Source organism: Solanum verrucosum, unplaced genomic scaffold (genome assembly GCF_900185275.1).
Source record: "Solanum verrucosum unplaced genomic scaffold, falcon-dt-bn FXZP01000223.1, whole genome shotgun sequence".
NCBI classification, from domain to species: Eukaryota; Viridiplantae; Streptophyta; class Magnoliopsida; order Solanales; family Solanaceae; genus Solanum; species Solanum verrucosum.
In genome coordinates, this window is record NW_026020290.1 from 883,531 (window position 1) to 900,186 (window position 16,656).

The 16,656-nt window shown below is 32.4% G+C and overlaps 1 protein-coding gene and 1 pseudogene across 1 annotated transcript; one reads left to right on the forward strand and one right to left on the reverse strand.

Moving 5' to 3' along the window:
• The first annotated feature begins 3,459 nt into the window (after positions 1-3,459).
• LOC125834472 (uncharacterized) lies at positions 3,460-4,380 on the forward strand. The gene has a single exon (XM_049513617.1). It carries the CDS (start codon positions 3,460-3,462, stop codon positions 4,378-4,380), a length of 921 nt encoding a protein of 306 aa, XP_049369574.1.
• A 9,757-nt stretch (positions 4,381-14,137) lies between these two features.
• LOC125834473 (uncharacterized) lies at positions 14,138-15,557 on the reverse strand (annotated as a pseudogene).
• Positions 15,558-16,656: the final 1,099 nt, after the last annotated feature.

Consider the following 16,656-nt stretch of genomic DNA (forward strand, 5'->3'; position numbering starts at 1 on the left):
TTTCAAATCAATTTGCAACAAATTTGATGATAATGAAGATTATTTGTCAAGCTACATGTGGAGAAGAAGTTTCAACCATATTTTCAACATTCTTGTTGCTGCAATTTTTAAGAATAAAAACAAAATATTTTTAATCCATATATTTTAAATTTTATTTTTAACCATGGCAAGCAACAATGATGAAGATTTTGTGAAGAACAAAATTATCATGCAATGAAGAAGACAAATCAAACTTTGTCAAGAAAATCCAGCCAAAAGAGGAGATTTGTTAGGGTTTTGTCCTGATTTTCTTACCATAATTTAAGATTTATTTTCCTTAAAGAAAAGACAAAACATTACCATAAATGTTTTTACTTTTCCTGAAAGGAAAATATAATATTCTTTCATATTTGATTTATTTTTTCCTCTTAGAAAAAGGTTTTGGAGAAATTAGTTCTTTTCTAGTAAGAAAGGTTTTAGGACTCTATAAATATAAATTTGTTTCTTCTAACACAAAACAATAACATCCACAATGTAATCGTTTAAGAGTCTTGTTTATTGAGAGATTTATTCTCTCTAAAGTTTCAATGTTTTTCTTTATATTAGTTTTGATATAATAATATTTTAATTTTTAGTATAAGTTTTTGTTATCTGATTTATCAACTATATGATTTGCAAATTGTAAACTTCTGCATGATGCCCTAATCACCTTCACAACCCAACACTCAGAAGAACAAAAATTGGAAAAAAAAGAGAAATATATTGTGCGAACCAATGAGAGCAATAAATAAAATATTTCTCAAGATGAAATGTTCTTAACCAAAAACACGAGAAAGGAAGAAAGAAGAAAGCAAAATATATTTTCATCTTAACATTGCTGTCCAATTGTAATAGACATTCACTAGCATCATACCTGCAAAAACACTCACATGAAGATATTAATCAGAGAAAAAGAAAAGCTACAAGAATGGGGTATTTTTTGACATTGAGATAGCATAGTGAGTGTGATACACTCATTAATGGCGCATGAAGACGCTTATATTTAGCCAATTTTTAATTTTATTTTTCTCTGCTTCTGCTACACTTCTCAAGCCCCTAACTCCCATCATTTTCCCAAGCTTGAATTCCTTCAATGGAGGTTGGATTTTTTGATTCAAATCTTTTCTCAACCGAAATTTCTTTTTTTTTAGGGTTTTCTTCTTCATTGTCTTGTTTTTTCCAGATCTACCATCATTGCCCTCCACCTTTTTCGCCGGAAAAAATGGATACCGACACCCACATTTTATATACTCTCACTCTCTTCCTCGCTGCCCCCGTCTTCCCACAAAACAACACTTAAACAGGAAAAAAAATCTGAAACAATAAAAAAAATAGATCAGAAAAAAACACACTTTTAAAGTGGGAACGAGGAAAAAGATGTAAAAAGAAAAAAAGATGGGCTTTGAATTAAAGGTGACATTAAGGTGTCAAAATAAATGGGCGGTGACATAAGTCTTAATTATTGAGTGTAGGTGACAATTATGTGATTAATGATTAAGGATTGTAGAGTTGCCCTCAAGTTTATAAGTTGGCAGTTTGGTCCATTGAATTAAATGAGGGGTAAAATGGTAAATGACTAAAACCTAATTTAGCCAATTTTGGTGGGAACCAAAACTGGAGGGAAGCCACCATCGAGTTGTATCAAAAGGGGGGAAATAAAACATTCCCCCCCCCCGCCTTCCATCGTATTCCTCTTCTTATTCTTCTTCTGCTTCGTTCTTGCTTGCTTGCTTGCCTGCTTGCCTTTCTTCCCGTTCTCTTCATCTTCTTATTCTTCTTTTCGTACATTGTTGGTCTTGGCTACTAGTCCTTGAGCTTTCTTCTTCTTCTTTTCATCTTCGTGAATCAGATTTAATTAATCTAATCAGTGGACCGAATTTCATTCTGTATCAATTGAAATTACTTCATAAGTGATTCGATTCACACACCACTATTTTGGTAAGTAAAATTAACAATTCTTTGAAATCATTCATCATCATCTGGGTAGTTGCAATTTTTTCAATAATTTGCATTTGCGTTTCCAACAGATGGCTATATATGTTGTAACAGTTGATTATTGGAACAAATTATAGTCGTATATAGCAACAAAAAGGTTATTTCAATAGCAACAAAATAGTCATATATTGCAACATATGACTTATATATTTTGTCACAACATGTGATTTATGTTTCGCCATAGAATAATTATATGTAGCAACATATGACTTACATTTCGCAACAGAATAGCCATATGTTGCTACATACAACTTACACATGTTGCCACATGTGATTATTTGTCACAACATATTAGTTATATGTAGCAACATATGACTTACATGTCGCCACAAAATAGTCATATGTTGCACCATATGACTTATATATTTTGTCACAACATGTGATTTATGTTTCGCAACAGAATAGTTATATGTAGCAACATATGACTTACATTTCGCAACAGAATAGTCATATGTTGCTACATATAACTTACACATGTTGTCACATGTGATTTCTTTGTCACAACATATCAGTTATATGTAGCAACATATGACTTACATGTCACCACAGAATAAATATATTTTATCATAACATGTGATTTATGTTTCGCAACATAATAGTTATATGTAGCAACATATGACTTACATTTCGCAATATAATAGTCATATGTTGCGACATATAACTTACACATGTTGCCACATGTGATTTATTTGTCACAACATATCAGTTATATGTAGTAACATATGGCGTACATGTCGCCACAGAATAGTCATATGTTACAACATATGACTTATACATTTTGTCACAACATGCAATTTATGTTTCGCAACAGAATAGTTATATGTAGCAACATATGACTTATATTTCGCAACGAAATAGCCATATGTTGCGACATATAACTTACACATGTTGTCATATGTGATTTATTTGTCACAACATATCAGTTATATGTAGAAACATATGACTTACATCTCGCCACATAATAGTCATATGTTGCAACATATGATTTACACATTTCTTCATTAGTACTAATTGTTTTTTAAATTAAGTGCTTCAGGTACAAAAAATGGAGGAATTATTTGTAGGTATTAATTGTCGTGGTGAATGGGTCGAGAAGAAAAATTGATACATCTGACGTTGGAATGATGGTAAGAAACGGGGAGGGTTGGTAGGGATGACTGTCGAACAAAATATTTTGTATGATAATTTTGTGAATTTAGTCATGCAAAAATATGATACAATTGTTAATCGAAAGATCTTGTCATGAGTTACATTCCTCATTTTTTTCATAATGAGAAGGTCTTACCTTTTAAAATAACTGATCAACCTAGTTTGCTTGTTTATTTTGGAGGAGCAGAGAGACCGCCCATATTAAGAGTCTATGTGGATAAAAATCCTATCGAGGAGGATCATAATCTAGAAGAAGAACAACAAGATATGTTAAATGATGAATTTGATGTTGTGAACATGAATAATCACGATGTTGAAATTGGAAAAGATGAAGTGCTGGACTTTGAGAGCAACAATCCTCTTACACCTATTGTTGGCAGCAACATTCCATGTTCTTCTCAATCATCACGTGTGAATAATGTTCGAGATGATGAAACTGGTTTTTATAAGGGAATGACATTCAAGATCAAGGAAGAGCTGGCAGATTCATTGAAAATTGCTTGCTTGAAAAAAGATTTTAGATTGAAAAAGGTGATCAATTCTCGTAATGTGTTTTCTTCTAAATGTTCATATCCAGAGTGCAATTGGTGGCTGAGGGCTGTAAAATTTACAAATAGTGACAGGTTTGTCATTAGAATCTATGAAAAGTACTATATGTGTGGTTTAGAGCATCTTACAAGCCATAATTCCCATGCCATGGTAAAAGTCATAGATAAGTACTTTGAGAATAGGTTTTCCAATGGTAAATGCCAATCCACAAGAGACATGTCAAATCAACTTCGCACAGAATTGGGTTGTAAGGTAAGCTATTGGAAGATTTATAAGGGCATGGAGCATGATACGTCTAATGTTAGGGGAACACAAGAGCACGGGTATGCAGTGCTTAATGCGTACCGTTATATGCTTGAAGTTGCAAATCCAGGAAACAAGACGACATTGTCGCTCGATGAAAATGGGAGGTTCAAGTACTTCTTTGTATCATATGTCGCTTGGATAACTGGTTTTCAAGAAATGAGAAAAATAATAGTCGTTAATGGGACATTCCTGAGGAGCAAGTATGAAGGAGTTTTACTATCGGCGGTGACACAAGATGTTGAGAATCATATATTTCCAATGGCTTTATGTGTTGTGGACAAGGAATGCAATGCCTTATATGAATATTTTTTTCAAAATATGAGAAGCTTTGTAGATGCTACTGATGTTGTGCATTATTTCTGATAGGCATCCAAGTATTCGACTATCTACCCTGTATCTCATTATGGTTGTTGCATGAGACCTTGGAAAAATATTTGAAATAACTTTCACAATTAAAAGGTAGTGTCCCATTTTTATAAAGAAGCAAGGGCGTACGATATATGTGAGTTCAATGACCATTTCAATCAAATAAGAGATTTGGTACCAAAGGCGGCTAAAACTCTTGAACGTATTGGATTCCACACACAGAGCAGAGCATTTTGCCCGAGAAATAGGTACATTATTATCTATACCATCTCGTTTGAGTTTATTGTAATTTTATATGTGTTGATTGATTTTTATTTTTTGTTGTGTAGATATAACATTATGACGTCAAACATCGTGGAGTCGGTGAATTCTATGTTTGATGTTGAAAGAGAATTTCCATTTGCGCTCTATTTGATAAATAAACATGAGATTTGCACTTTTATTTCACCAGAGGCGTATGGAGCTGGTGAACTCTGCTAATAGATTTGTTCTTTCAATTGAAAAAGACATATCAAAGTATGTCAACGCGGGCAACAAGTTGTTGTCTCATCAAATCGCTAACTACAAGGTCAGTGTCACTAGTCATGGTGATGTTGCTACGGTGGATCTACAAAGAAGAACTTGTACTTGTAGAATTTTTGACTTAGACAAAATACCTTGTCCACATGCCATGACAGTGCTTCAAACTCAATATGGTGCCGAATTTGGAAATCAGATTTATGAGTACTCCTGATCTCCATATTATTCAATGAAAAAATACATAATGACATATTGTGAGGAAATTCACCCGGTGCCACCTGAAGATTCTTGGATTGTCCCTTTGGATTTCATAGAGAGAGAAATACCTCCTCCATAAGTTGATCCAAGCAAACCTAGAAGAAGGAGATATAAGAGACGCCGTGAAGTTAGTGAATCATTTCCAACAAGAAAAAATAAGTGTTCTGTATGTAGGGACTTTGGCCACAAAAGAATTACATGCCCAACTCGAAATGCTCCATAAGTGTTGTTGAATTTTAATTAATGTTCTTTATATTTGAGGATGATGTTCCCTATCTTTTTTTTATCTTAATTTGAATCAACTTACGTTATGTTATTTATATAAATAAAATGTGTGATTTATTTTGAACTGATGCATCTGTTACAACATAGGTCAATTATGTGTTGCTACTTACAACAGAATATTGCATATGTTCCAACATATGATAATTATGTGTTACAAGTACAACAAAATAACGCGTCTGTTCCAAAATATATCAATTATGTATTAGATCTTAAAACATAATATTGCATATGCTCCAACATATGTCAATTATGTGTTACAAGTACATCAGAAAACACATTTGTTCCAACATATTTTTAATAAATAATTACGTGTAAGGTGTGTGAACCATCAATCAATCATTACTGTCATTGGAACAACTTTCAAAAAAAAATTAATTACAACTCTTCATATTTTACCCCTTTTTCAAAAAAATAAGTACTTTCATTTGAAAAGTCAAAAGTTGTGCCTCTTCTCTTCTCTTCTCTTTGTCTTCAGAAGTTGCAACTTTTCACATATTCCTAGCATTATATAAGAACACAACAACATAAGGTCCTTTCATTTAATTTTCTTCAAGATTTCCGGAAAGGAAGAAGAATATAACTAGGAGTAAAAAAAACTACATTGAATCTCTTTCGAGGGAACTATTAATTAATATCGTTGAAATGGCTATTTTTTACTCCCTCAAAGATTTAATGAGAGTTAAATTAAGGTATGTATGTATTAATCAATTTTCGCTCTTTAATTTGATTTCCTAACCATTTAATTTGATTTCTCAGTTCCAGGGTCCTCAATCAAGTCGCTAATGAACCTTCTGTATATCAAAAGGTACATTGGTCAACTTTCCTTATCGTAGATGGTCGATAGTTCAAGAAGACATTTATTTCCTAGAAATGTGCAGAGCATCGGGGAATTTAGAAGCCTTATACAGAAAAGGCGTGATAATTTTTAATGTTCTTCGAATATATTCACGTTTTTATAAATGTATTTTGCCTTTTAAATGTGTTATTTCTTTTGTAGTTTGATTTTTTTAACCGTAACGATCCAACTGCATTGGGAATGATTAATCAAGCAGCAGAAAATGGCCACATTGGTGCATCCTATGTATTTGCCATAATTTCAATATTTAATGGCGGTGAATCCATGAGAGAAAGTTTAATGTTCATTGCCAACATGAAAAAAATGGAGCCACTAAAAGTCAGAAGATGTTGACATCATTTGCGAAATATTTTAGGTGGAATGTGGGTGCCAGAACCTCATTTGTTGGGAGGAAGACCCATTTGTTGCACTGTTCATCAATTTGAGCAAATTGATTGCAGGAATGGTTGGCCCATGGAAAGCGACAATTAAGATGATATTTGTTGTGAATTATATAGTTGTGATTTAGAACTATATTATGTAGTTAAATTTCTGTCTTATACCACTGTGTGGTATTAATTAAATTGACATATGTGGCAACATATGTACATAAGGTTGCCTTTTTGTGTTTTGTACTGATTTTTGAATTTGTTCTTTATAAAATGTTTAATCTAAAAATATTTGCCTTTTTGTGTTTTGTACTGATTTTTGAATTTGTTCTTTATAAAATGTTTAATCTAAAAATATTTGCATTTGAAAAGTCAAAAGTGTCTCTTTGTCTTCAAAAGTTGCAACTTTTCACATTCATTACATTGAGATTATATAAGAAGAAGTACACAACGTAGGTCCTTTCATTTAATTTTCTTCAAGATGGGAAAGAAGAAGAATAAATCTTCAAAAATGACTATGAGTAAAAAAAACTACATTGAATCCCTTCCGAGGGAACTACTAATTGAAATCGTTGAAAGAGTTGCTTCCTACTCCTTCAAAGATTTAATGAATGTTAAATTAAGGTATGTATGTTTTAATCAATTTTCGCTCTTTAATTTGATTTCCTAACAATTTGATTTGATTTCTCAGTTCTAGGGTCCTCAATCAAGTTGCTAATGAACCTTCTGTATATCAAACGGTAACATTTGTTGACTTTATTGAATATATATGGTTGTGTAAACCTTGGTCAGTTGTTCGAAAATGCACTTCTTTCCTGGAAATGTGCAGAGCATCGGGGAATTTAGAAGCCTTATACAGAAAAGACGTGGTAATTTTTAATGTTCTTCGCATCTATTCATGTTTTTATCAATGTATTCTGCCTTTTAAATGTGTTATTTCTTCTGTAGGTTGATTATTTCCACAATAGCGATCCAAATGGATTGGAAATGCTTAATCAAGCAGTAGACGGAGGTGACATTGGTGCATCCTATGTGCTTGCCATAATTTCAATCTTCAAGGGCGGTGAATTCATGAGAGAAGGCATAATGTTCATTGCCAACATGAGAAAAACGAAGTCACTAAAACTCAGAAGATATCGACAAAAGTTGCGATATATTTTATTTGGAAGGGTGCCAGAACATCATTTGTTGGGAGAAAGACCAATTTGTTGCATTGTTCATCAACTCTATCACTTTTCGTCATTGTGAATTATGTAGTTGTGATTTAGAAATAGATGAAGTAGTTAAATTTCTGTATTAATTTCTGAATTTTTGTTTTGTACTAATTTCTGAATTTGTTCTTTATAAAATGTTTCATCCTTGAAGTGTCATATGTGGCAACATATGCACGTTCTGTTGAAAAAATTGCAACAGACATGTCATATGTGGCAACATATGTATATCATAAAATGGTCTTTTTGGGGCTAAGTCAATATAATTGTCACTTAATTCAACATGTAACACTAATATATAGTCATACAACATGTATAAGTACAAAATTATGGTCTAATACAACAACCTTCATTCAATTCTATCAATTATTTTTACAAATACTATCATCCCACTAGTTCATCATACATTGACCAAGTAACTCCATATGATAGTTATATAACACCCTTGTAAATCGTTATTCCAAGTGTTATAGCATATTTTTATTACCTAATTATGGTACAAAGTAGTAAAATTTGGTCCAATTTGATATTTTTCCATTCCTAAATCGCTCAGTTTATCGATCAACCCATCCTTGAAGTGTCATATCTGGCAACATATGCACGTTCTATTGAAAAAATTGCAACAGACATGTCATATATGACAACATATGCATATCATAAAATGCTCTTTTGGGGGTTAATTCAATTAAATTGTCACCTAATTCAACATGTAACACTAATATATAGTCCTACAACATGTCTAAGTACAAAATTATGGTCTAATACAACAACCTTCATTCAATTCTATCAATTATTTTTACAAAGACTATCATCCCACTAGTTCATCATACAATAACCAAGTAACTCCATATGATAGTTATATAACACCCTTGTAAATCATTGTTTCAGGTGTTATAGCATATTTTTATTACTTAATTATGGTCCAAAGTACTAAAATTTGGTCTAATTTGACAATTTTCCATTCCTAAATCACTCAATTTATCGATCAACCCATCCTTGAAGTGTCATATCTGGCAACATATGCACGTTCTGTTGAAAAAATTGCAACAGACATGTCATATGTGGCAACATATGTATATCATAAAATGGTCTTTTGGGGGTTAATTCAATTAAATTGTAACCTAATTCCTCTCTATTAATGGTGATACTACTTGCATGTACACATAATTGACATATGTTGTAACAACTTAAAAAACGTAAGTACTTTATAAAAGTCATAGGCAAGCCCAACCTCTAAAACTGGCCCAATCGGTCAATTATTTCATTTCTAGAAGGGATATATATATAAATTAGGGTTTTCATTTTCATTTCAAGAATAGGGTTTTCATTTTCTTCCTCGTCGCTTCGGTTTCTCTCCGCTTCGCGCTTCTCTCTCTCTTCGCATGGATCTCAGATCTCTAGACTGCATGGGATATAATGATGTTATTTACTTCATCAGTCTTTTTTCTCTCAATTTTTTCTGTTCTTTGTTTTTTAACACGCAATTAATTTGATTGGCCTTTGGTAAATTAAATCTCAGCACTATCATGTATTGTCAAATCAATGAAATTATTAATTTTGCAATATAGTGATTGGGTAAGAATGAGTTCTTTAAATATAGATTAGTACTCTAGATCTAATAAATGAGTTTTGTTTGTTTTTGTTACTTTTGATATAATGTCAAATGCAATATTGAATCGAATTTGTAATGATGAAAATGATCCCATGTTGGGTGTGAAAATCTATTGCAAACATAGAGACTTACTTTCAATGCAAACTTCATGGTCGAAGGACAATCCAGGTTGAAGATTTTGGTCTTGTCCATGCTATCGTGTATGTACATTTCTACATATTAGTTTGGAGACTTCTTTTTATTTTGTTTTTTTTTTAATTTAAATTTCTTTGTGATGTGTATTTTAGGATAATGCATGCAACTTCTTTAGATGGAGGGATCGTGAAGATGTTGATATATGATCCAAGTTCGTTATTCTGAGATTGGTGAACAAAATTAAGGAGTTGGAAATTGATGATGAAAGTCATATTAAAAGAAGTAACAAATGGGTGATGAAGGAGAAGAAAAAGACCAAATATTATAACAACTGGAAGCTAATCTTCGTGTTGTTTGTTGTGTTTTTTTTTCTATTTTTAAGTATTACCAAGAAGAACACTGTGGAGGATGGAAAATTCTTATGTATTTGTGTACAACCATTAAAATTATCATAGTTGTGGAAATAAATAAACGTAGTTTTGCACTCATGTTCCAACATTTTTACTTGTTCTTAACATAACATTTGATTCAAATTTTGCAACATATGAGTCATATGTTGCTACATATCATCCATCTGTAGTAACATGTGACTCAAATGTTGGTACAGATGACCCATATGTTGCTACATATGAGACATATGTTGCTACAAATGACTTATGTGTTGCAACATATCACTCGTATGAACAACGTTTGACCATTTTGAGACATATGTTGCTACAGATGACCCATATATTGCTACATATGAGACATATGTTGTTACAAATGACTTATCTGTTGCTACAGATGCCTCAAATATTGCAACATATCACCTTTATGTAGCAACGTTTGACCATTTGAGGCATATGTTGCTATAGATGACCCATATGTTGTTACAGATGACCCATATGTTGCTACATATGAGACATATGTTGCTACATATCACCTTTATGTAACAACATTTGATTAAATACTTGCTCTCAATATCATCACATACTATGTACTTGCTCTCAATATAAGATAACATAACATAAGTGATAAAATAAAACATTGTCATTAATTATAAACATATTGTCAAGGCTCCAAGCTCCTAGATACTATCCCAACAACCCAAACACATTGCATTCGACCAACTGTATTGTCACACAACAAGGTTTGGGGAGGTTGAATTGCTGTCTTGGTAATCAAATAAATGGAGTATATGGATGCCGAACATTCTTTGATAGAACTCTTGTTTTTAAATTCATTGACAACCTAACTCAATGTTTGAAGATACATGATAGTATCTTCATCTTGGTTCTTGCACTTCTCATAGAGAAAGCCAGAGCATCCTCTACAACAGGTAGCCCCTTGGTCTTGTCCAGCACCAGCACCAATATCACTACCACCATCAACACCAGCACCATCATCAATACCAACAACATCAACCCCATCAAAAACAACTAATTCATTATTAACTCTCTCTTTTGATGATTCTTGCTCCAGCCAATTCCATTTTAACTCTATCCATAACAGGATCAAATAAGGTTTCAACCAACCATAGAGTAATTAGATATAACATTTGCAATTCATTTTTTGTTGGGACAAGCCATGGATGCACAATCTAAAATTACAAAAATGAGTCATCTGTAGGAATATTTGGGTCAGATGTGTCATATGTTACTACAAATGGGTGATATGTTGACACATATGGGCATCTGTAGCAACATTTGTTTCACATGTTGCAATATATGGATCATCTGTAGCAACATATGAGTCATCTATAGCAATATTTGGATCACATGTTGCTACAAATTAGTGATATGTTGCAACATATATGGGTGTAATATAATAATAACTTACTGCATCATAAGGAGGTTATAAAGATCTGGAGGATTTTTGATAGTTTTTATTTTTGCTCTCAACCATCTCAATATCCTTAGAGATGAGATCTCTTCTTCTGCAGTTACTTGATGCCTCAAGTAAGGAATGACTTCAAATGCCCAAGCCTATAAAAAAGTAAAACATGTCACAAATCAAATGTTGAATTATTCAATATAATATAAAAAGATTAAGAACATTTATGCTTACCATGAGAGCCCATGGAAAGCCAAATAAGTTATTGGTCTTTGGTCCTAAAGGTTTCAACAAGTATTTCAAAGTTAATTCAAAGCTCTTATGGCCCCAAGGATAGTTGTTGAAAGCCTCAATATCCTGAGATAAATTCACCCATATAAGGAATATGTTGTTGTTGACATCTTTGGCCAAAAGTACATTATGTAAAAATCAAAGTAAGCACAATGACTCCTTGTGCTTCTCTGATGTATCCTCGTGATTCAACAAATATATCAAATCGGGATTTTTGAAGCTTGTGCCAACAAGAACAAGGGACACCAAGTCCTGCTCCTCAGTTGACTGTCTTGTTTCTTCTTTTTCTCCTTTCTTTCGTCTTCGTGGTTCTTTTTTTACTATGAATCCAGGAATTGGCTCAGAAGGAGGATGGCATTTTAACCCTGAAACTATATGGCAAACTCTCTTTTGCCAAAGAAGAGTGACATGCCACAATAATTAATCAAAACTTCATCCTTGTTTTCAGGATTCTGAAAAATGAACCTTCTTTTCAGAAGTTCATTGACCATGGTCATTTGAAAACGTTCATTATTTTTCTCTGGCAAATCAAGAAAATGACCAAAATAACTATTCCTAAAAAAATCTTCTAAACCAATCTGCTTGAGCATGATCCTGAAGGTGTCGAAAGGTTTTCCCATGACTGACCTGATAATGCTATCACCAGTAGCATTAGGCTGCAAATGCACATGAAAAGTGTGTGCACTGATAGTTTTGATCCCATCATCATCCTCAACTTCATTTTTTTCTTGTTCTTCTTCCTCAACTTCTTTTTGTTTTCCTTTGTCTTCATTAACTTCATTTATTTTTTCCTTCTTCTTCCTCAACTACTTCTATATTTTTTCCTTCTTCTTCCTCAACTACTTCTTTATTTTTTTCCTTCTTCTTCCTCAATATCTTTTTGTTTTCCTTTTATCTTCCTCAACTTCTTTTTTATTTCCCTCTTCTTCCTTATCTTCTTTTTTTCCTTCTTCTTCATCAACCTCTTTTGCTCTTTTTCCATCATCATCAACTTCATTTTTTTCTTTTTCTTTTTCTTCATATTATTTTTGAGAAAAATCTGGTTCTACTTGAGAAGAAGAAACTGCATCAGATGCAAGTTCTTCTAAAAGAGTGGTAGTCGAATTTTCATTCTTCTTCCTACAAGTTTTAGTCCTAGGCCTCTTCTGGATCTTTGTCTCAGTTGTTTCTTTTGTTAATACAATTTTTCTTTTGACCATTATATTTGTATCTGCAACCACAAAAATCAAATATTTCTTAACAAAAATAACAACAACCAAATACAACAACACAACACAACAAGACAACACACAACACAATACACAACAACATAAACAACAAATACGATTCAATACCACACATGAACCAACCAACAAACCAAAAAACCCTCCCTAAACCCTAACCAATGAACTACAAATTAAGCTTTTTGAAATCAGATAATATTTCAAAAGGAATAACTACCCAACCTTCCTACAAACAAATAAGTGATAAAACCACTAAAAACGTCCTGATTTAATACCAGTAAGTATTTCTCAAAACCCTAATTAAATTTTACCTAAGAATATATCAACGATAAACTAGAAATGATGAGGGAAACGATGCCTTGTTGTAGAAGAGGATCACAACAGATTACCACTGATGTTGTAGAAAATATCGCAACAACAACCTTAATCTGTAAAGGAATAATGGAACGAGAGAAAGGAAAGAAGAGAAAAGAAAATGGAAATTAGTAAAACTAAATTAAATTTGGAATATGAAATGACCTTTTATAGAGGAGAGGAGAGAGAAAAAATGAAGGGACGATTGTTTTAAACCTTTTAATTTATTTTTTTGAATTTTGACAATTCAAAGTGTGACATATGTTGCCACATATACCCTTTCTATTGGGGCACATGCAGATAATTTGGTGGTGTTTTTTACAACAGAGGTTATATATGTTGCCAAGACACCACATTTCTTCCTTTCCATCATTATTGACATTTGTTCCAATAAAATAAAAATAATATTAATAATCATTAATATTAATATTATCAGCAAAAAAGAACAATTTATGACAATATAATGTTGTCAAATATCTCCTTTCTGTGACATATGTTACCACATATCTTCTTTCTGTGACATATGTTGCCACATGTATCCTTTTTATTGGGGCACATGCAGATAATTTTGTGGTGTTTTTTACAATAGATGTTATATATGTTGCCACAGACACCACATTTCTTCCTTTCCATCATAATTGACATTTGTTCCAATAAAATAAAAAATAATCATTAATATTAATATTATTAGCAAAAATGAACACTTCACCAATTGTTTATACAACTTATCAATAAAAAGGTAATTCACAAGGATATACATAACCATCAATCTAATCAATGGTGGTAACCACAACATTTTCATCGAACTTTGCTTTTTTAGGTCTAGGCCTCTATGGGTCTTCATTGTTACTAACATAGTCACTCCGAGCCTTTAAAATCCCATAATTCTATAGGAGTGTAGCATATCTCATGCAAAGGGTTTCAAAATTAATTCCATCAGATGATACTTGTAGTCCATCACTCAAAAACTAAGCATATGCAGCAACAAAAAGTTCACAGTCTTTGCATAGTATATCATCGATTAGAAAATATAATAAACCTATTAACACCACATTTCAATAGTGGTAAGACAAAAAAATAATGTGATACTTAGAGATTATTGCTTGCTTGTTGGGCAATACCAGTAACATGTATGACTTCAAATGGGTGAGATTTATTCTTTACTTGGTAAGTTTCAAGAACTGACCAGTTGGTTCGATCTTTTTTATAAAAAAATCCGCTGGATTCAAGGTACTTTGGCAACAGTGTAAACAACTTTTGAATCTCGGAGCACAATTTTCTATTAGTCCTAGATGAGGACATCGAATCATACACCTTTATGCATCGTTCCTTCAATACAACGACTGCCAAGACCCAATGAAACTCCCCATTACAATTTACAGGGATATAAACCTCATCTGTGAGGTGCCAAGGCAGTCCACCAAGTATACCAAACCCTTTGATAGTGCCCACGATTTTATTCTCATATTCCGGAACATCACTGGCATTTTCAATGTATGTTTTGAAAAAATAATTAGTAGTGTTATATCGATATTTAGAATGACGCTATTGCTTCGACTTCTTGCGCAAATAGTATAAAATGACATCCACATGCTGCACAGATGTATCAACAAGTGTATTTATGTATCAATTTATTTGTATGTATTCATATCTTAATCAAAAGATAAAAGTGAGCATGGATTTACCTCATCAGTTCAGCACTTATTTGGTTGAGACATTACATAGAACCAATCTTTCTTCTTTGGAAATACAACTACAAAATCAAGTTGTTTGAACTCAAGATCCGATCAATTGGCTAAGTAGTGATCGTCCTTGTCTCATCTGCAATTGTGTAATCATTATAAATAATTATTTAATGGACAACAAGAAGAAATATTAATAATAGTTGAACGACTTTACTTTTTTGCATGGTGCTTGAAAAGACCCTCGTTTATCCATTGCGAGAAGGATGACATTAGTTCAGTTGGACCCTCAAGTTAAAATTTCAAATGGATATTGTTGTTTCACATCACAACTGACGACTTCGACTTTCTTCTCTTTCTTTTTCTCTTTCTTTTTCTCTTTCTCTTTCACTTTCTTTTTCACTTTCTCCTTCTTCTTCTTCTTCTCCTGCTCCTTCTCCTTCTCCTTCTCCTCATCCTCTTTCTCCTGTTGCTCTTTCTCCTCCTCTTGTTCCTTCTCCTTCTCCTCCTCTTCCTCCTCCTCCTCCTTGCCTTTTGGGTTTGAGTGTGATGCTGGAGCAGTAGTCATTGATTTTTTTCTTTCACTAATTATAGATAGTGATTGGAAAATATATTTTTTCAATCTCCTACACTTCAAAGGTTGTGAAATCTTCTTGGATGTATGTACATCAATATTATAAGTTATTTCCTTAAAAATATCAGTGAGTTCTTTAACACGACTAATAAAATAATCATGTTGCTGCTCACATTCTTCGCATAGACAAAAATAATATTTGATGTTAGAAGATGAAGCAACACCAATAAAAGATTGAGTTGTTGTCATGGATGAAACTTCTTGTATCATTTCATCTACAAGGTAAATAAAAAAAGTTGAGAGTTTACAATAGATTATAAAATAATAATGGGTAGCAATTTATACTTATGTTGACACAGATGGATATTCTGTTGCCACATATGTACCTCTGTTGCCACAAATGAATCTTCCGTGGCCACAAATTAATCTTCTATTACTATAGATGACCATTTTGTTGCCCTAATATGACAACTCTGTTGGAATATATACCAACATATCACTAAATGTAACAACATACGACACATCTTTCAACAAATGAAATATATGTTGGACAACTGAACAACACTATATTTCTAAAATCATATTAACAAAATGGTCACAAAAAGAACAACAAAAACAACAAAAAATGAATTTTCACTGAATGTTAACAATACATATACATTTCCTCAAAATTAGAATTTTTTGGGTTTGTTGATTTTCTTTCAAAAATAATAAATAATAGGTAGCATTACACCATTATTCAATTTTCACATCTATAGAACGATGTATTGTTCATTAACCCAAGAAAAAAACTTAGTATTATTCAAAAATTGTAAATTCTTTCAAAAAAATGACTTACCCATTTTAAGTCGAACACAAGCTTCAGTTAAAAAAAAAGGAGAGAGTCACGACCAGAGATGAGGAGGAAGATAAGATAATGGGGGAGAATATTTATTTTGATAGTCGGATTTTCGGATTTTCTAAGGAAAAAGAAGAAGAGAAGAGAGAACGTTAGGAGAAGAAGAGAAAATTATATTTTCTTTTACTTTTTTTAAAAATGATTTGGATAGAATTATAAAAGTTGAAAAATGAAGTGTTTTTTTTTGTATTTTAT

Coding starts and splice junctions, on each gene's coding strand:
- LOC125834472 (XM_049513617.1), top strand. CDS start 3,460: ATGAATAATCACGATGTTGAAATTGGAAAAGATGAAGTGCTGGACTTT.